The sequence below is a fragment of the Antennarius striatus genome, chromosome 24 (genome assembly GCF_040054535.1).
Source record: "Antennarius striatus isolate MH-2024 chromosome 24, ASM4005453v1, whole genome shotgun sequence".
Lineage (NCBI taxonomy): Eukaryota > Metazoa > Chordata > Actinopteri > Lophiiformes > Antennariidae > Antennarius > Antennarius striatus.
Window position 1 is genome coordinate 167,235 of NC_090799.1, and position 20,562 is coordinate 187,796.

The 20,562-nt window shown below is 48.8% G+C and overlaps 4 protein-coding genes across 14 annotated transcripts in view; all 4 read left to right on the top strand.

Annotated features, from left to right (window-relative positions):
- Positions 1-1,071, top strand: part of LOC137591368 (nck-associated protein 5-like) — a 107,158-nt gene extending 106,087 nt beyond the window's left edge. For 10 of the 11 annotated variants that reach the window (XM_068309301.1, XM_068309303.1, XM_068309305.1 and 7 more), the window contains one exon: positions 743-1,071. In XM_068309301.1, the coding sequence (XP_068165402.1) occupies positions 743-1,048 (306 nt within the window). In that variant the 3' untranslated portion in view covers positions 1,049-1,071. The remainder of the gene's footprint in view (positions 1-742) is intronic. The other variant, XM_068309302.1, reaches the window with a different exon arrangement.
- A 2,729-nt stretch (positions 1,072-3,800) lies between these two features.
- LOC137591505 (ly6/PLAUR domain-containing protein 1-like) lies at positions 3,801-9,155 on the top strand. The gene is made up of 3 exons (XM_068309553.1): positions 3,801-4,024; positions 6,453-6,587; positions 7,696-9,155. The coding sequence occupies exons 1-3, from the start codon at positions 3,976-3,978 to the stop codon at positions 7,929-7,931; spliced, it is 420 nt and encodes a 139-aa protein (XP_068165654.1). The 5' UTR covers positions 3,801-3,975; the 3' UTR covers positions 7,932-9,155.
- A 2,603-nt stretch (positions 9,156-11,758) lies between these two features.
- LOC137591302 (actin-related protein 3) lies at positions 11,759-15,611 on the top strand. The gene is made up of 12 exons (XM_068309210.1): positions 11,759-11,949; positions 12,324-12,379; positions 12,677-12,801; positions 12,874-12,984; positions 13,337-13,432; positions 13,629-13,736; positions 13,843-13,986; positions 14,060-14,233; positions 14,305-14,397; positions 14,469-14,594; positions 14,982-15,065; positions 15,136-15,611. The coding sequence occupies exons 1-12, from the start codon at positions 11,906-11,908 to the stop codon at positions 15,229-15,231; spliced, it is 1,257 nt and encodes a 418-aa protein (XP_068165311.1). The 5' UTR covers positions 11,759-11,905; the 3' UTR covers positions 15,232-15,611.
- A 558-nt stretch (positions 15,612-16,169) lies between these two features.
- On the top strand, positions 16,170-17,365 carry LOC137591142 (transmembrane protein 182-like). The gene is made up of 3 exons (XM_068308927.1): positions 16,170-16,393; positions 16,464-16,598; positions 17,063-17,365. The coding sequence occupies exons 1-3, from the start codon at positions 16,318-16,320 to the stop codon at positions 17,278-17,280; spliced, it is 429 nt and encodes a 142-aa protein (XP_068165028.1). The 5' UTR covers positions 16,170-16,317; the 3' UTR covers positions 17,281-17,365.
- The last annotated feature ends 3,197 nt before the right edge of the window (positions 17,366-20,562 follow it).

The following is a 20,562-nucleotide window of genomic DNA, read 5'->3' on the forward strand; positions in this document are numbered from 1 at the left end:
GGAGACGCCTCGAATAAGCAAATTGCTGGCGCATCATAAACAACAAGTATTTTTAGCTCTATCAGGTGTGATGTTGTCCTCCGGGGGGGGCGCTTCATCTCGTAGGTCATTAGTGGTGATGTGTGGGGTCGCCATACTTAATTAAAGCAGGAAGCGTGAAAGAAACAGCTGATCCAAAAAGAAACGTCTTTCTGAGCCTGAAGGTGGGGCTACGATCCAAACCTGACCCACCGCTGCTGACCCCCCCCCATCAAGGAGGGAACTGCCCCCGCTAATCGAAGCCATGTTCAGAGACAGCAGTGTTTCCCCTGAGTGGCGTGTTCCTGATCACGCTCATTAGTAACGCAGATGTCCAACAACCCCCCCATCAGGGACACCTTTAAATAACAGGAGGAGCCCAGATGGGGGGCGATGGAGGTCTGTCGACACGGAGACGTCAGACGTGATGAGCGATTCAGTCCAAATGTATAGATATATATATATAATATATTATAAATACAATATAAATATAATATAATATAGATATAATATATTATAGATATAATATAAATATAATATATAGATATAATATATTATATAGATATAATATAATATAGATATAATATATTATAGATATATAATATAGATATAATATATTATAGATATAATATAGATATAATATAGACAGCAGTGGTGGCCTCTGAGGGTTAACCAATCCAACTCTAGAGATGCATTTAACAAATGAAGCTCTCTTTCTCCACAGAAGGCGGTCCCCCCCCCCGATAAGACCCCCACCAGTGGGAACCCGCCGGCGTCCCTGGACTTGGAGTCCCTCAACAAGCTGAACCAGAGCGGCTCCGGCAGCGGGAGCCTGTATCCGGACACGGGTTCGGGGGGCTGCAGAGGCGACGGCCCCCCCGGGAAGAGCCGGGAGGACTGCTGCAAGGCGGACACCCCCGCCTCCTCCGGCTTCACGGGCAAACCGGGGGTGGATCCGGTGGGGTCCCTGAGTGACTCCTTGTATGACAGCTTCTCCTCCTGCACCAGTCAGGGCTCCAACGACGTGTGAGGGGGGGCAGGGGGCAGGGCTCCAACGACGTGTGAGGGGGGGCAGGGGGCGGGGCTCCAACGACGTGTGAGGGGGGGCAGGGGGCAGGGCTCCAACGACGTGTGAGGGGGGGCAGGGGGCGGGGCTCCAATGACGTGTGAGGGGGGGCAGGGGGCGGGGCTCCAATGACGTGTGAGGGGGGGCAGGGGGCAGGGCTCCAACGACGTGTGAAGGGGGCAGGGGGCGGGGCTCCAACGACGTGTGAGGGGGGGCAGGCGGCGGGGCTCCAATGACGTGTGAGGGGGGGGAAGGGGGCTGGGCTCCAACGACGTGTGAGGGGGGGCAGGGGGCGGGGCTTCAACGACTTGTGAGGGGGGCGGGGCTCCAACGACGTGTAAGGGGGGCAGGGGTGGGGCTCTAACGACGTATCGGGGGGGTGGGGCTGCCTCTGACGTCGGGGGCCGTGGTTCAACCGTTTCTCGATCCTCGTCTTCCTCTGATTGGGCGGTGGGGGGGTCCATCTCCAGTAGATCTGAAGCTCCGTTGCACCCCAGCCCCCTGCAGACACCAGGACCACAGGAAGCTCTGACCCCAGGAGACCCCAGCCTGAACCCTAATCCAGACCCTGACTCTGGGGGGACGAGCAGCCAAACACAACTGTCTCCCCCCATGCTGGGGAACTTCTTATCATTGCACTGTAACAAATACTGTATAACGGTTTGCAGGGGGTCAGACAGTAATCAGATGGGGCATCTTCTGGGGGGCAACGCTGCGGGGCAACTTGGGTGTGGGGTTGTTGCTCTGATTGCGTTCCTGTTTGCTGGGCAACTAGACTAAACCTGAGGTGTTACTTCACGATTGCTGCTAAATGTTGTCTGCTGATGTTGCCCCCCCCCCCATCTGCCCCGCCTTGCCCCAATCACAACAACACCACGCTTAATTCCTTCCCGTCGACTTCGTGTTGCAAACCGAAGCTTCGTTCATTTGAAACCATTACAGAAGTAATATTTCCAAATCAATGAGATAATGGTAGAAGAGAACGTCGGCGATGTGACGTTTCCCATCATCCATCTGTGCAGCACATGACCAGCGGCGTGGACGTGTTGGTGGTAGCTCAGGGAACAAACTGGACTCGTGTCGATTGTAAGATTTAAACTGCAGGAAAAACTTTCCCCATCACAGGAAACACTCCGGTTCAGTCAGGTGTAGAGAACCCTAGAGAACCCTAGAGAACCCTAGAGAACCCTAGAGAACCCTAGAGAACCCCAGAGAACCCCAGAGAACCCCAAACCTCACTTTTCTGTCCCTAGTCCTGTGTTATCTACATACAGACTGCCAGCACCAGGATGGACATTGTTGATTCTAATATGCAAATCAGGAAGAAGAAAACATGTTAATTGTTTGCCGATCAACCAGTTTTAAAGTCTGCTGTTTGGAACTTTTCTTACAGAAATCTTTTGGGGCGGGGTCTTTTTTTTTAAAAATTGTTTTGTTTTGTTTAAATCTTTATTTTCATCAATAAAAGCTAGTACTAAAATATGTTATCACTTTATTTTAACACATATTTGAACTTTTAGGTGAAGTTATGCCAAATCTGGACTTTGACCAGCTGGTGCTAATCAACAGAGCCGACTGTTGGGATTTTTCTATGAAACTGTTAATATTGTATGAAGAGAGTCTGAAGAGGACTTGTGTATTTTTCTAGATGTCCAGTATTTATACCCACATTTTGTACTGTCAGGCTGTTGTAGTGTGATCGCCATGCTTCACCTCTCCTTAAATGTTCCGGGTTCCTTTGTCGAGAGAAATGGTTACCAGCAGTGTTACTTTGGTAATTATTATTAATGTTATTGTTGTTCTTACCGTGTGCAATTCTGTCTGTTACACCAGACTTTAATGCTACATTTTATGTAACTATTTCCTCAATAAATAAAGTATTTCCTATTTCAAACTGCATTTGTGTGTGTGTGTGTGTGTGTGTGTGTGTGTGTGTGTGTGTGTGTGTGTGTGTGTGTGTGTGTGTGTGTGTGTGTGTGTGTGTGTGTGTGTGTGTGTGTGTGTGTGTGTGGAGACAAACCTGGATCCTCCTCAGGGGTTCCGCGTTAATCACCGTCTTCCTCACAGTCTGTCAGCGGGATTTAACGCGCTCAGTCGGCGGCGGTTCGCTCCGAGACTGCGCCCCGATCCGCAGAGCGCAGAGGGATTTTGAACCATTTGCCCCTCGGGGGGTAATTGCGCGTCCAAATGAGCCTAACATTAGTTAACTGTTCCTCTCTGTCAGCCTCTCCACGCAAATATTCCAGCATCACATCCAGACTGAAGAAAACAGCTGTGTGAAGGCTGGGATATGGAGCATATTTGTGATTAATCATGGAGATGAAATGAAGTCAGACCGTCTGTGGGAGCAGAGGAGCCGGGGTGATGATGGGATGCCGTGAGAATGTCACTGAAGACAGCTCCACCAGTGTGAAACCACCTGAAACATAAAGCTGCTCGTCCACAACCGCATTTGAAAGAAGAATTTGTAAAGCAAGAAAAATAAAGCTGGGGGGGGGGGGCTGACGCGCTGGTCTTATTTTAGCCGAATTTAAATCGTGACCTAATGTCTTAAAAAAGAAGAAGTTACCTCAATCCGGGAAACGTTTAATGAGTATTTAAATACATCTCCTCTTGAAAAGACTTTTTCCTGTCCAACGTGTCTGAGCCCCCGGCGCGTCGAGACAAACTGCTCATGAAGACGCGTCCCCGTCACGTGGTGCGCCTTAACACTCCTGCGCTCCTTCTGCGGCTCCAGTCGCGCTGGACGAGGCGCACTGTGCGGAGCTCTCACCTCGGCGTGCGTACAGGATGAACGGATCCGGTTCCGGGTTCCCTCCGCGGCGGGTCGTCCGGCGCCCCCCCGTCTGAACGAGCCCCCCCGGTCGGATGTTTCTCCTCATTTGGAGAGAATGCGTCTTCTCGTTCTGTCGGCTTTATTTGGAGTCCTTCTCGACGCAGGTAGGTGTGAGAGGCTCCAGCTTCTGATGGAAAAGGATTTTAATTCGTGCACTACTTTGACTTTTTCCCTTTGGCTGAATATTTCTGAGCTTCATGTTTGTAACATAAAAATCCTCCAGCTGACTTCTCAGATTAATGGATCAACTTTAAAAATAAATAAATAAAAAAGAAGGAATAACGAGCAGAAATGTCCAAATTGTTGCGTAAATCGCGCTGCTTTTGCTGAAACAGGTTTGTGATTTTTGCTGTGAGAATTAAACTCATGAAAGATTCGTTTCTCTCCCGATGTCTTTCTCCTGCCGGACCTGTGCGGATATGATGGGATGTATTCTTCACTGTGGCTGCACGGGAATGTGATATTGGTTTTGCAATTGTTCTCCACCTGAAGCACTAAAGGATTTTTTCCAATTTTCCTCTCTTTCCTGCAGTGAAAATTGATTTAATGCAATTTCCTGAAACCGATAAGTTGTGCTCGGGTTTATTTTGCCCTCAAGTACAAAAGATTCCGAAAAAAATAAGTTCCATGTGAGCAGAATCTCCTGTCGGGTGATGGATGGATGTTCCAGGCAATGTTTCTGGGCTGGAGTTAATTAAATTGGCTTTGCTGCGTTTGGTGGACCTTCATCAGATGTGGCTCCATCAGACTCACGATTAATAGCTGATGACATTTTAATAATTACACTCCTGATATATCTGAAGGGATGATATCCTGTGTGATATTTAGGAATTAAAGGGCAGGTTTGCGTTTTGGATCTGACTGCCGTGATGTTTTTCTTTTGGACAAGCTGATTGAATCAGACAGAAACGACCTGTACAATTAATGAGAAATGAAAGCATTTCTTCTTCAGACAGATTTCACCGTTAACACTGATGTGATGTTGAAATGACACAGAACAGATGTAAATTATTTTACTCTTCATCTGAAATGACACTAAAATATCAGTTTAACCAGAGCTGACAACTGAAGACCGACACCGTTCTCAGGTCTAACGTTTGATTCCTGCACATGTTTCTCTCTCCAATGAACGATCAGGTTTGGGGCGATAAGAAAAGGCAGAGGCAGATTTAACGCCATCACAAACCGCTGGGAAGCGTTGGCTTTCACGATAGGAGATGAGAGGAGAGACGTTTTTATGATCAGAGGGATTCATGCAGGGTGCAGAGATCATCCGCCCCAACCTGATGGTGTGAATTTATCACCAATAAAACACGAGTCAAAGGATTTAAAACGATACTGAACCTTAGGAAGGCACGATGTCACCTCTCACCATACGGCCAATAAAAAGAGCCGAAAACCCAAGAATGCTCAACCCAAAGGACTTTAACAAACCCCCACCACTCTTCTGTTAGCGGGCGTCGCTCTGCGCTAAAGATGGAGAAGTGGGCCTTTATTCTGGTGGGGGCTGCAGGGCTTTCAAGAGCCGCACAAAGAGGAACCCGTGAAGCCTCGAGTCGAGGAGGAATCAGACGAGGAACGAGCCGATTGGATCCAGACGAGGACGGGAAGGAGAATCGTGAACAAATACATCCATGAGAGGAAAGAAAAGACTGGAGATGAAACGGAGTCAAAGGTTAACGTTCAGGCTAGCTCAGCTACAGCAGCTGGCAGGGTGTTGTCCCCGCCTATTTGCTGGCTTGTCAGTGACGTAATTAAACTTGGTGGAAGTGGAGCTCAGGATCCATGTCAGAACATTCTGGATAAAAAGATCTCAGATAAAAACTTCTCTTCTTTTGCTGTAATTTCTTGATGGAACAAACGTATTCAGACGTTTAGTGTCTCTAACGTTCTGAAATACATTGAACACAAATCAGCTCCTCCTGGATGTTTGCTTTAGAGGTGATCTCTGTCCTCTTGATTATAGCAGCTGTGCTAAGCTACGCTAACTGCCTTCACCACAAAGGTCAAGCAATTGCTTCGGTCTGTTTGTTAGCAGGATTGCACAAAAACTAACGGATGGGTTTGACCCGAGCTGCTCCCGGGGCGGGTCCCGCGCTGATGTTCTGTGAAGTTCTCTTTTTACTCCTTCCTCCTCATATCGACACGAGCATGAGGAGGAACGTCATGACGAAACGTTCCTGCTGCATCTCAGCTCCAACGTTTACCGGCACCACTGACTTTAACCGTGTGAGTCCACTGATGTTAACCGTGTGAGTCCACTGATTTTAGCCATGTGATCCCACTGATTTTAACCGTGTGATTCCACTGATTTTACCCGTGTGATTTATTCCACTGACATTAACCACGTGATTCCACTGATTTTACCTGTGTGATTCCACTGATTTTACCCGTGTGATTCCACTGATTTTACCCGTGTGATTCCACTGATTTTACCCGTGTGATTCCACTGATTTTACCCGTGTGATTCCACTGATTTTACCCGTGTGATTCCACTGATGCTGATGACACCTGCTTCTCTGTCTGGTGCAGGAGACGCCCTTCAGATCCAGTGCTACCAGTGTGAGGAGATGAAGCACAATGACTGCTCCACGCCGGAGTTCATCGTCAACTGCACCGTCAACGTGCAGGACATGTGCCAGAAGGAGGTGCTGGTCAAACCCGACGGTGAGGGACACTTTAAACCCGGGGGGGGGGGGAGCGTCTCCACGCCGCTCCTGCAGCTCCAACATGACAGATTTCAATTCAGTGAGGCAGAAGATGAAGACGTGGGCCAAAGAGCGAGCGATTGTTTTGGGGGGCACATCGTGATGCGTGAGCAGATTCAATGTGAAGTTAATTTGTTCTTCAGCATCTCATACGAGAGCTTTGAAAGTCATTTGCAGGTTTCCTGTGGTTTGAAATGTAAGATCACATGTAAATACAGGAGAGCAGGAGAACCTGCGTTCAGGTGGTTCCTCCGGTTCCAGGGTATCAGATTCAGGGTTATTCTGTGCTAAGTGTTAGTTCTTAAACGTGTTAGTTCTTAAACGCATTGTGAAACCCGTGCTTCATAAACCCTCAACAACAACATGTGATCGTCTTTGCTCCATCTTTATGCTCACGTTTACATGGAGCACGTCGTGTCGCTGCAGGGCCCGGACAAAAGATCGCTCCACACTTTATTCCACTCATCCGTCACAGAGCTGAGGCGCCACACGGATTCAAATGTTCAAGCCTTTTGGGCCTTGAAGGAAAGTGTAAAATATGGATTTGATTGCATTTATTTCAGCTGTCTTTGTTAGCATCTTTGGCTGATTAGCTGGTTTAGCAGCTTTAGTAAAAAATAGAAATAAAAAAGAAGCTCGTTATTGTGTGGCATCAACTTTAAGACTTTTTAGCTTTGAGCACCACATAAATAAGAAGCCAACTTTTAAAAAAGGTGCAATGTTGCTCGCTAGGTTAGCTTAGCGTCTGTGTTTGTGCGGCTCCATCACAACGTGTCTTCATCAGTTCAGGGGGAACAAACAGATTGTAATGTCACAGACTGGAACCAGACGAGGGTGGGGGGACACTCTGGACCCGTCCTGCTGATGTTCACTAAAGGGGAGCTTTTGTAAGGTTCACAAAGAACATCGGTTGTTCGTCTTCCTCCCCATCAGTGAAACCAAACCGATAATAGAACACTTCCCACACCAGCTTTCTCGTCCAGAAATGGGGGAAGTAGATTTGCAGACAGGAGAGGGGCCACAAACCCCCGCCCTGATCACAGGTTGTTTCCTACTCGTCTCTGCAGGGATCCACTATCGGAAATCCTGCGCCTCCTCAGGGGCGTGTCTCATCGCCTCCTCCGGCTACCAGCAGTTCTGCACCGGCAAGCTCAACTCGGTCTGCATCTCCTGCTGCAACACGCCGCTCTGCAACGGCCCCCGGAGGAAGAGGCCCGCCCCCTCGGCGGCGCCGACCAGTCCAAAAACAAATGGTTTGGAGCTCCTCCTCCTGAGCCTGCTGATGCTCCTCCCCCTGACGTAGGCCGAGGACCCCGCCTCGTCTTCGCTGTGCAGCTCCGCCCTCCTCACACATAACAATTCTTTACGTCATTTCCACGATGTTTAAAATCAAACCAATTTTCAGGGTTTTTTTCAACTGTCTGACATTTTAACAAAAATTTGTCATCTATAAAATTAATTGTAGATTCCCGCGAAATCATTTATCTTAGCACAAAATGGAGGGAAACAGCTAGCCTTGTGGCTAAAGCTGCTTTTTTCCTCCCAGGCTTTTAAATTAGAAGATAATCCGAGCGGTTTGATAATTCCCCTTCAGAATGACAATCAGTTCAGTGTCCCTTCAGCTCAAACCTGCGTCACTCCAAAAGTTTAAAATATGGACCAAAAATTCCTGACTGCATCCTTAATTCTTATTACAGAATGGACACCTTCCCTCTCATTCACTCTCATACGCTTTACTTCCAGGCGCTCCTCACATCACAGCTGTGGTTTCTGCCAGACTTTTGCATCTTTTAAAAACTGACTGGTAAAACCTACAAAGAGGGGAGGAGAAGCTTCTCAAGGTGTCTCTTTACTCCAACGCTTCTTGTTCAAATATGCTGCTCTCTATGTGAAATCATCCTTATGAATCAGAGATGTGGTTGTGAAGCATGCTCCTCTGCAGCATACGACATGTGTGTGCTTTTTTTGCAATTTCTGCAGTATTAGGTTTTAAATGTACATTTATTCCGTGAGAAATCAGTGTAACAAGATGGGAAAGAGCTCCAAGCACAAGTGAATCCAGGTGATCGTCACATGTCTTCACGCCCCTACGTGATTTGTGTCGTAGATGAAATATGTTGCAGTGGAATTTTAACTCACCGCTTTGGCATCTTGGGAACATTTAGAGGCTGATGTTCATTTATTGATTTATTTCTTCCTCAATATTTTGCTCTTACTTTGGATCTATATACATTGATACGTTGTGATTGTGCCGTGAACGACAGCCTTCACTTGAACGCCACACGTGAAGGTAGGAACAGAGCAGGGGGGGGGACAACAACAATAACAACAACAATAACAGTGACAACAATAACAACGGTAACAATAACAACAGTAACTATGACAACAATAACAACAGTAACTATGACAACAATAACAGTAACAACAACAGCCAGGGGGGCTGACCTCTGAGTGCTGATGGCGGGTTCTGATTGGTCTTCTGTGAAGAGTAAATGTCACGTGATGTCAATAAAAGCTGAAGAACCGACGCCTCCGTGTTTCCGTCTCCATCACGAACCACCAGGCCCCCTTTCCTCCTGATTACTTCATTTTTTGCTCATTATTCTGCCAATTTATTAGAATGAATTCATCCTTAGTGTCCCACTGAACGCGGCTCCTCTTTCGCGGTTAGCACCACCAAATAAAAACAAACAAGCTGCATAAATCAGGATTATGTGGAAATAAGGAACGAACTGGGGCGTTTGTGTTCCCCCGCCTCTTAACATTCCCCTCAGGTGGGACGGATGACCTCCGGTGGGGGGGGGGGGGTACTTGCCTTTCTGGTGAGGTCAGTTGGGTTTAAAACGCTCTGCGCATTAACCTTCACACCGTTTCACGGAGGTCCTCATCTATTGATTGGAGTTCGTCTCTTGCGCCCCCTGTCTTCTCCAGAGGAGTACTCCAGTCCCTTCTGTGGCCCGCAGACGTATCTGGCTCCTGGACTGATGCCTGATGAGGTCGAAGGTCTTTACGGGTCTACCTGTCTGAAACACCTCCACCGTCCTCCTGCTCTGAGTCCTTCTGTGGGATTATGGGTGACGTGTAATCCAGTCTGTTTAATCCCGTCCTGAGACAGATTCTGGTAAAGTTCTGTATTTGTGAGAAGATTTAGCAGCAAAGACGGAGCAGATGTCTCTGTTGTGAAACCAAATAGTTTCAAAAGCGGTCAGCAAGAAAACTGGAATCATTTCAGGGGAATTTAAAGAATGTGACATCTCTGGTGATTGATTTGTGAGGGGCGTGATGGTGTTTCCATGGAAACACAAGCAGTCATTTGAATAACAAAGAGGGGTCCATTGTTTGGGGGAGACAATAGAGAAAAACAACGAGAGAGGAGGACCAGGAGTCAGCATCACCACCAGCTACTGAGGAGGAGGAGGAGGAGGAAGACACTTCAGGTGATGAGGGACCTCTGCTTGTTTACTGGGTTCTTTACTTTACTTTACTTCTTCTTCTGTTGGTTCAGGATTTCCTGCACATCACAAAGAAACCTGTGATGTGCAGGAAATCTTGAATCAAATCTTAATCATTAAAGATGTTTCAGCCCAGGATGGATTATTTTAAGAGGAATGACGATGGAGCTGGTGGAGGTGTGGATGTCTGGGTCTCGTTTTTTTTTCAAACTGGGATGACTGGTGCCGTCGAGTTTTCAAACCCACGGCACATTTTATGTTCTTATGTTAACATGTAGAAATGGGACTTTTAATTTCCATTCCATCCAGGTTGAAATCCTTTGAAAATGACTTTGTATTTCCAGATCCTTTGCAAACTGGGATAATCTTGCAAATATCTCAGTTTCTACCATTTCCTGAAGCTGTGGGTGGTGATTCTTCCGTCTGCAGCAGAATCACATTGTGTAAATGTTATGAGGCTCTTACAGAAAAAGTCTACTCTGTGCCTCAGTTTCAAGGAAAAAAGCTCCTTTAGACATAAAGTTGTCTCACTTTCAGCATTCCGTTTAACTAAAGATGCATTTAGTTCTTTTTTGTATCAGTGATATTGAAGCAAACAACATTTCTTCAGCTGCAGTCTTTCATGATGGCCTCCCTCTGCAGCGAGGAGACAGGAGGCGTCTCCATTAGGAGCTGCAGAGCCAAGGGCTTTTTGAGGAGAGTCGGTGTGGTGAAGAGCCTCCTGCATGAGTGATGAGTCTGCCTCAGGACAAAGGGCCAATGTTCCCAGACCCAGAGTTTGGCTCCAATATGTTAAAGCCTCCTGAAGCCAGAATCGTGCCCCAAAGCTCCCTCCTGCTCATATATCGTCTTTATCAGTTGCCCTCCATGCAGCCGGAGAGGGTGAGGACTATTATGTCTGGCCTTTAATGGCATCTAAATCATGGACATCATCTGGAGAAGTCAGCAGGACGAGAGGACGGCCATAGCCATTTTTTGTTTCATAAGAAACCAGTGTAAAATGATGGGAAAATGGAATTACAGACCACAGACCTGCTTGTGGCAAAAATAAAAATAAATTTTTTAAATATATATATATATATAAAATAAAAAAATAAATAAAATATATATATACACACACACACACACATATATATACGTAGACAGTATACATATATATATGTGTGTGTGCGTGTGTGTGTGTGTGTGTGTGTGTGTGCGCGCGCGTGTGTGTGTGTGTGTGTGTGTGTTTGTGTGTGTGTCTGTGTGTGTGTGTTTGTGTGTGTGTTTGTGTGTGTGTTTGTGTGTCTGTGTGTGTGTGTTTGTGTTTGTGTGTGTGTTTGTGTGTGTGTGTGTGCGTGTGTGTGTGTGCATACAAGATATAATAAGAGTAATTTAAAATAAAATCTGAATTTCAAAATTGTTTTCTAATATTACAAAAAAAAAAAACATGCAAAAAACACAATTCCTTCTGTTTCTGATACCAGTCATCAATATATTATATATCAACAATATATATCCCCCTTGTAACAGTAAAAAAAAAAAAAAAAGCTTAACAAAAAAAGAATGACCCATAATATAAATAATGAATTCTATCTACTGTACAGTATATAAATTGTACGTTCATGCAGTCGCCTGCAGTGACAACTTCCCACCACCAGGGGGCGACATTTTGCCCTTGACTTTGCTGACTGCACGAGAAAACCGTCACCGAACCCGGAAGTGCACCCGGTCGGCTGTGACTGCTCCTTCATTCAGGCGGCGGTTTCATCCCGGTACCGACTGGCTCTCCGTTCAGAACCGGCTCGTCATACATTCGTCTTCGGTTCCCTAACGGATACCAGGCATGGCTGGTCGGTTACCGGCTTGTGTCGTGGACTGCGGCACGGGGTGAGTAGGAGGCTCCGCGGCGCTAGCCGCGTTAGCCTAGGCTCCGGTGACCGCAGGCGGCTGTCAGACTCCAGCCGCCGCCCCGCCGCGGCGTTCAGCCGGGAGGAGCTCCCGTCAGCGAACTGCTACCGTTTTCCGGATTATTCTGTCGGTAAACAAAAACCTAACCGTAGTAATGCTCGCGGCTAACTCCCAGCCTGGGTTCGTTCGCTGGTTCCGTCCCGGTACCGATCCGTTAGCTCCTGCTAGCCCCCGGAGCTAACGCCACTTCCGGGAAAGCCTTTCATGTCTACCGCTCCGTGAACGGACCCGTTAAACCGATCAAAGCGATCAGCTGGGGTTTAACTCGTTAATCCGCTCTGTTTCTCTTCCAGGTACACAAAACTCGGCTACGCAGGAAACACAGAACCTCAGTTCATCATTCCGTCATGTGAGCTCGTCTTTATTATCATGTGGATTAAGAGTCTAGTTCCTAATCTCTGGATTGGTGTTAAGATTAATCCAGATATTTATTTGAAAATCTACAGTGAGTTATTAAATGTGATTCACCGTTCTTTACTACCTCTCAGATCTTGAAATATAACTGCATACATTACTGTACATGTACTTTATTGATTAATCATCTACAGTTGGTCTGTGGCTGTTTTTGAGGGAACTCATGCTAAAGAATGAACCAGCTGTTTGTGATCTGTGTTCTTCATCATCACATCGTGTCCCTCCCCTCCAGGCATCGCCATCAAAGAATCGGCCAAAGTGGGGGACCAGGCTCAGCGCAGGATGATGAAGGGCGTGGACGACCTGGACTTCTTCATCGGGGACGAAGCGGTCGACAAACCGTCATATGCAACGAAGGTAGACGGGGCGTGATGAGGTCCTCTTTTCTGATTCGCTCAGAGACACTGATGTTTCCCCTTCGTACCCCAGTGGCCCATCCGTCACGGAATCGTGGAGGACTGGGACCTGATGGAGCGCTTCATGGAGCAGATCATCTTCAAGTATCTGCGGGCAGAACCTGAAGACCATTACTTCCTCCTGGTACCACCTGAGTCTTCTCTTTGTCTTGTTCTTATTCTAACTATGAATTGTTCCGTTTTGACTGATGACAGTTGGACAGCCTTCAGAAGCTGCTGGAGAAAAAGAAAATCTTATGTAATCGATGCAAAACAAGCTGGAATTTTGTCAAACATCTGAAAACAGAACCAGCTTTTCTTTGCCTGAGCGACATTCCCTCAGCCCCCACACAGCTGGAGACGTCTCCTGTTGTCCTGCTGTCTTCATTAAGGACTCTTCAGACACCCGTTGGTCCTGGATTTATTCCAGGATGATCTCGTCATCATTTCGTGCCTTGTTGTCGTTTTGAAGTTGTTCTCCTGGCATCTCCCCCCAGACAGAGCCCCCCCTCAACACGCCTGAGAACAGAGAGTACACGGCGGAGATCATGTTCGAGTCGTTCAACGTCCCGGGGCTCTACATCGCTGTTCAGGTACGTTTCCAAAACCTCCCAGGACCTGACTTGAATCCTCCCACAGACATTCGTTCTCACGCCGATCCAGGAAGGAAGTAGAACTTTTTCACTTCCTCATTTCTGCTAAAGTTGTCGACTATTTTTAACGTCGTGACTCCGTTGGAGTCCAGAACAGTGAGGTCATTCAGAGTTTTGAAATCCAATGACTTTCCAGGCCGTGTTGGCGCTGGCTGCCTCCTGGACCTCCAGACAGGTCGGGGAGCGGACGCTGACGGGAACCGTGATCGACAGCGGAGACGGCGTCACGCACGTCATCCCGGTGGTGAGTCTCGGTGTTTCCTCCTTATGTTTGGCTCCTCCCCCCATTATGTTTGACCCCTCCCTCCTCATGTTTGGCTCCTCCCCCCGTCTGAACGTGTGCGCTCCAGGCTGAAGGCTACGTCATCGGCAGCTGCATCAAACACATCCCCATCGCCGGGCGGGACATCACCTACTTCACCCAGCAGCTGCTGCGGGAGCGGGAGGTGGGCATCCCCCCGGAGCAGTCGCTGGAGACGGCCAAGGCCGTGAAGGTGGGTGTGGCCTCCTGCTGCTCACGGCGTGTCTGGAGACAGACACCCGTCTGACGCTCAAATACCCCCTCAGGAGCGCTTCAGCTACGTCTGCCCCGACCTGGTGAAGGAGTTCAACAAGTACGACACGGACGGCTCCAAGTGGGTCAAACAGTACACGGGGGTCAACGCCGTCACCAAGAAGGAGTTCAGCATTGACGTGGGCTACGAGCGCTTCCTGGGGCCCGAGATCTTCTTCCACCCTGAGGTACGACGCTTCCCATTGGCTCACAGATTCGCCGTCTGGCGGCGTCCACGTCTGACTTTACTGTCGTCCAGTTCGCCAACCCAGACTTCACCCAGCCCATCTCGGAGGTGGTGGACGAGGTCATCCAGAACTGCCCCATCGACGTCCGGCGCCCGCTGTACAAGGTAGGGGGCGACGCTGGGGGGGGCCGTTAGCGAGCAGCGCCGCCTCGTTTCTGACCCACGTCTCCTGGCAGAACATCGTTCTCTCGGGGGGGTCCACCATGTTCAGGGACTTCGGCCGACGCATGCAGAGGGACGTGAAGCGGACGGTCGACGCCCGGCTGAAGATGAGCGAGGAGCTGAGCGGGGGCAAGTTGAAGGTGAGGAAACGAGACGGCAGCAAACCCTAGCCACTAACCCTAGCCCCTAACCCTAACCCTACCCCTACCCCTAACCCCTAACCCTAGCCCCTAACCCTAGCCCCTAACCCTAACCCCAGCCCCTAACCCTAACCCCTAACCCTACCCCTTAACCTAACCCCTAACCCTTAACCTAACCCCTAACCCTTAACCTAACCCCTAACCCTACCCCTAACCCCTAACCCTAACCCCTAACCCCTAACCCTACCCCTTGACCCTAACCCTAACCCCTAACCCTACCCCTTGACCCTAACCCTACCCCTTGACCCTACCCCTAACCCCTAACCTGACCCCTAACCCCTAACCTGACCCCCCGATGAGACAAACTGATGTTCTCTTCCTCCCCAGCCCAAACCCATCGACGTGCAGGTCATCACCCACCACATGCAGCGGTACGCCGTCTGGTTCGGAGGGTCCATGCTGGCATCTACTGTGAGTACCCCCCCTCCCCATACAGCTTTGATGTCTCAGTCAATTCTTAAGAGAGTTTCTCCCCCCCCAGCCCGAGTTCTACCAGGTGTGCCACACCAAGAAGGACTACGAGGAGATCGGCCCCAGCATCTGCCGCCACAACCCCGTGTTTGGCGTCATGTCTTAGGTCAACGTGGGGGGAGGGAGGGGGCTGCAAGACCTCCCGTGCTGTGGAAGTCCCATGAGCCTTTGCAAAAGGACCTGACCTGTGGATTCAGACAGAGCGACAGCGGACCACACCCACCGCCAGAGAGAGCAGCGACGCCCACAGTTTAGAGGAAATAAATGTTTACTGCAGTAGGTTAATGTAGGACATCAATGTGTTGTCAGTCTGTCTGGGGGGGTCGGGTCAATCCTCTAAATAATAAAAACCACGGTCGCTTCAGGAACATAATTATGAAAGAAAAAAAAGACCAAATCATTCCTGATTTTTCTTGTTTCCTTTTTTTTTTAAACTTGAATTCAGATTAATAAACGGAGAAAACCTGAACTGTTTTCTGATGAGTCCTCCGCCTCCCGCTTTTCTTTTCCTTCTTTGTTTCAACATTTCTCAAACGTTGGAGTCACGCGCCCCCCAGTGAAGACGCGTCTCTGCTCGGTTCTACTGGATCGTCTCTCAACCAAATCTGGATTCCGTTCCGATGAACACCACCGAGGTGTTTCTACGCTGATTTCTGTTTGTCCGCTTGTCCTCAAATGCATCTTTAACTATTTCTGCCCCCCGACCCGAGATGTGATGTCAGAGGTTAACGGGTGTGTTTGACTGGAGCTGTGGACAGAGGTCAAAGGTGCTCCTCTTCACCTTCTTCCCTGGAGCAGCTGGTTTTCAGCAGCACTGGCTGCTGGGAGACGAGGAGGACGAGTCATTCAGTCATCTCTAATCAATAGTCACCTGTAATCAATAATGAAACCATTGAGCAAAACTTTTTTTTTCCCCTCATAAAAACCACTAAAAATGAGATCATAAAATTTCCCGGATCCTAATTAGCGGGGGGGGGGGGCAGGTGAGTAATCGATCACTTCCTCGTCTAAAACTGATCTTTCTAATCAACTATCGATCCGCTCTGATAACGCTCATTCGCGGTGCGTTCAGGGACCTGCGGTCCTGTCAGGCCTTTCCGTGGTGCATTTAAGCCCCCAGGTGCGCCGGCGGCCTCATCAAGCCGCCTCCTCCCCCCTCCAGCCGCCGTCAGAGCTCCTCTTTCTCCCCCCGATGGACCGACCGCTGGAGTCCTGGAAGAACCCCCACAGCTTCCCGTTCGACTCGTACGATGACGTCCCGGTGACCGGTGGGTGTGACGCCCCGGTATGTTGTTGTTTACCACCTGCAGGCCCACCACTAATCACCCCCCCCCCCAGTGTTCAGGACCTTCTGGAGCGCCTTCGTCCTCCTGGGCAGCGCGGCGGTGGTCGTGGGGGTGCTCCTGGTGCTCTCCGGTGGCCCCCGGGGACACACTCTGGTCCGCCTCGGGACGGCCCTGCAGCTCTCCGGAGGTAAGAACCGGACCGGAACACCCGGGATTAACGGGATTAACGGGCAAAATGAGGAGATCACGTGACGCAGGACAGGTGCGCTCAGGTGAATTCTGAAAACGATGTGAAGTGTTTCTAATCTGTGGATCAAAGAGGAATGAGAACATGAATTATCTTCAATAGTCCTTTAAAGCTGAGGGTGAGGTGTGAAGATTGATTGATTGATTGATTGATTGACCCCACGTGTTCGGCCATCGGTCTCCTGACGCCAGTGTGAGTTTCATTTCTCTCACGTTACGTCCAGTTCAAGAAATCCGGAATCTGTTTGACCTGCCAATCCCTAATCGATATGTTCAGACTGGAAACGGCTGATCAGGGCCAGTTGATCGTGACTATAGCGCTGCGTGGCCGCGGGGGGGTTGTTGAGTTTCCTATAAAAGCAGAAAGAGTGATGGGTTTTTGCTGCCCTTGTCTTTGCCTGGCAGGTCTGTTCCTGTTCTTGGCGCTGCTGATGGTTCTGTTCTGGGTCCAGCTCCTGGACGCTCTGGATCGCTTTGCCGAGCTTCAGGCACAGTCTCTCTGTGGCTGCGGGGACTTGAAGCGTAAAACCCTCCGCGGCCCGGCCCTCATGATGGGGCCGATGTTCCTCATCATGTTCATGCTGTTGGGCCTCGCCATCATCCACCAAGGTGACGTGTTTTAAACCCCGATGACACACCTGTCTCGGTGGGATTCCCACTTATGAAGGACGTTTCAGTGGGAACCTTGTTTTTAATTTTTAAATCCTATGACCCCGTGTTGACCCCGTCATAGTTTGATCTTAAAAACTGGAGAACTTGTGATTCTCCGCCAACCAGCTGGGTTCGAATCACAAAGTCATCCAGAACCTTGACAGAACTTTTTATGTGGAAAACTGTCATGAAATTTTTGGTTTTTAAGCAGAAACCTTTGAATAAAATCTGACAGAATTATTGTCTGGATCGTTCATTTACCTCACCAGCAAAGTTGGCCATTTAAAAATATTCTTCTAATTGATCCCTCCATTTTTTAAAATTATAATTGATGAATCAGTTGTGACTTGTGTGGAGGATGATGTCTTGACGTTTTGATTGATCGGTAGATTGGGTGTGACCGAGCCGCCCGTCAACGCAACATCAGGTTGGAGCTGTGAAATAATTGGGTCAAAGGAGAGAGATAATAATAAATTAGATTGTCATAATCCATTTTCTGACAGGAAGTCCACATCCATCCGAGGATGTCAGGCACCTATCGGCCACTAGAGGGCAGTGTTGCCTCACTGGAGGTTCCCTAGCATTAAAATCTTTAGTGTCCAACAGAAAAGTTCCTTTCTCACCTGATTAGATCCAGAGGATGAAACCAGGAGAGAAATTTGTAAGTGATAATTCATTCAGTTCCTTTTTAATTTTCCTGACAAAAGAAAATGATTTTTTTTCAATCTTACTCCAGAGCGGTGAACATGATGTGAGTCGGGGGGGCGGGGCCAATCACACCTTGATAATTGGAAAAGACAAACAGAAGTGAGACCTTGCAATGGGGGGGGGGGGGCGTGGGGAGGGTTGACAGCCCTCGTCATCGAGTCTTCGGATAGTCTTTCATGTCTGAGCCTCCTCTACCTCTTCATCCCCTCTTCCTCTTCATCTCTGCTGTGAACTAGACGAGTGTAATTACACCTGAGCGTGTCACATTCACTTCCCCGGCCATCGCCGTGTTTAAGCATCTGTCACTTCCTCTCCCTCGTCACGCCGCCGCCGTCAGAGTTTAAAGACTGATCTTTATTTCTAATGAATACCTGGAGATCCAGTCATATCGCTGGGTTTCAATCTGAAAGCGCCGTGGTGGCAGATTCATTACTCCGGTCCGCAAGTGGATGTGGTGATGTTGTAGCTGTCAGCATCTTACACACACACACACACACACACACTAGCAACGCTTGTAGTTCCTGACATCACATCGCAGTGGGTCATTGTCCTCAGTAAATAGAAGTGTCCACAGCAATAAGACCTGGGCGATGAAGACGTCTGATCTTCAGGCTCCCTGAAACGCTCTTGTAAAGCTGAACCCAGCTCCTCTCATCTTCGTCTGTTGAATTTTCATACAAAAGAGTTTGAAATATCTTTTAAATTCAATAAAATGCTTTTTTCCCACCCCTCATGCATTAAATACAACTCAATCGCGCTCACATATTTTGAAGCGTGTGTATTAGCGTGCTTCTATTTGGCTAATGTTCAAACAATGAGCAGCCCATAGAAGCCAGATACGATCTTTTCTGCCTCCCCTGAACGCCTCGCTGCTGCCTCTCCGTGTTGGAACGCTCCGCTCTACCTCCGCATTACCCAGAGGCCGACCCAAGGGGGGCAATTATTCAGGCCTTTGCTCAGCCAAGTAGAAGAAATTAGCCTCTCCTCCTGAACCAAGACCTTCTAACCTGAACCAGGACCTGGGGCTGCCTCTGACTAGCGTGACCCCCTGTGACTTCCCCCATCCAGACCTTGTTTTCCATACATATGAGCCGGAGCTGGCCAGAGCCACGCTTGGCTGCCATATGGGTTCTCCTCGCCCCAGCTTGCAGATTGGGGAACCAGGGAGCTGCAGGCGATGAAACCCAACACCCCCACACCTCTCCACTACTGCCACGCACCTGTCCTGTAAGGATGCTGGTGTCCTCGGGCGGATGGTGTGCTTTTTACAACGGTTCAGTAACACAAGTCTGGAATTGGGAGTAGCTGGGCTGAGATGTCGTCCGTTGTGCTCGTGATCAGAAATCCAACGTTAAAAAAGTGGCCAAAAAGCTTCACAACAGCAACCGGTGAAATTTAGAGCAGTCGTTGGCCTCGTCAACGTTTCTCAAGTCGTCAAGGGTGGTCTCTGCAACATCGCCACCCTGAGCCAATTGGAAGCAGTGTAGGGCAGGTCACGTCATCGCCATAGTTGGATAAGTACGTGAACTAGATTGTAACCTGCAGAAAAGGCAAAGCGTGTTCCCGGATGTCTTTCTATGAAGACATTACCGATTCGGACACATGCGGTGTCTTAAGATCGGGTTCTTCTGGATGTAGAAAGGGTGACGTGTGGATGGAATCTGACTGCTTAAAGCTTTCTTATACCACATGATGAGTTAATACCCCTCCTCTTCCTCCTCAGTCCATTCTGTAGTCCTTCTATCTGCTTTATGACAGGCCTCTTAGTTGGCGACGACGGATACCTGAGAGCTGGAAGTCTTATCGTGGCGAGGCCCAAATGAGGCACGGGTGGAAACGATGGCTTTTCTTTATCTTCAGCGCCCCTCCTCTTCCTCTCCGGGGCAGTATTTCATCAGGCCACCGTTTGTACCTTCACAAGGGTAAACTAATTCTATTGAAATTGTCAAAGTTTGCCCCACCTGGGTCCAAACGCCCCCAAGATTCTATTTCCTCCCCATCATTCCCACCCGTTTCCTCGCTGAGGCTTCATTCCCTGTCCCTTTTTCTGGGAAGGGGAAAAAAAGATCAACAGCGGAAAAGACTGCGAGGAAGATTAAATCCAAATTTCTTTCATCCATGAATGCTTTCATCTGTTTTTTTCTCAAAGAGGGAATTATCAGCTCTGCAACTGACAGTCTTTTGACGAAGACGATGGCGCAGGAGGAAGAGGGGGCGGGGTCGGCAGAGGGAGAGGCGGTTGGCGGAGTAACGGGAGATAAAGAAGAGAAGGGCGGGGTGGGAAGTTGGAGATCATAGAAGGGATCCACTTCCTGTGCTTCCTCAATTTGTCAGGCTGTTGGGTTTATCTCCCAGAGACCAGGACTGCCGGGTTTTGTCTCGCCTTACCTGAAGAACATTCAATATTGAATTACTGCTCAATTGTTAGTCACTTCCAGCACACCGGAAAGACTGCAATCCGACCTGAAGTGAAAGCAAGCGGGTAAAGACCTCTAGACGTCCCTGCGCTAAAGGAACAGCGCTAATCCACCCTTCCAAACATGTAC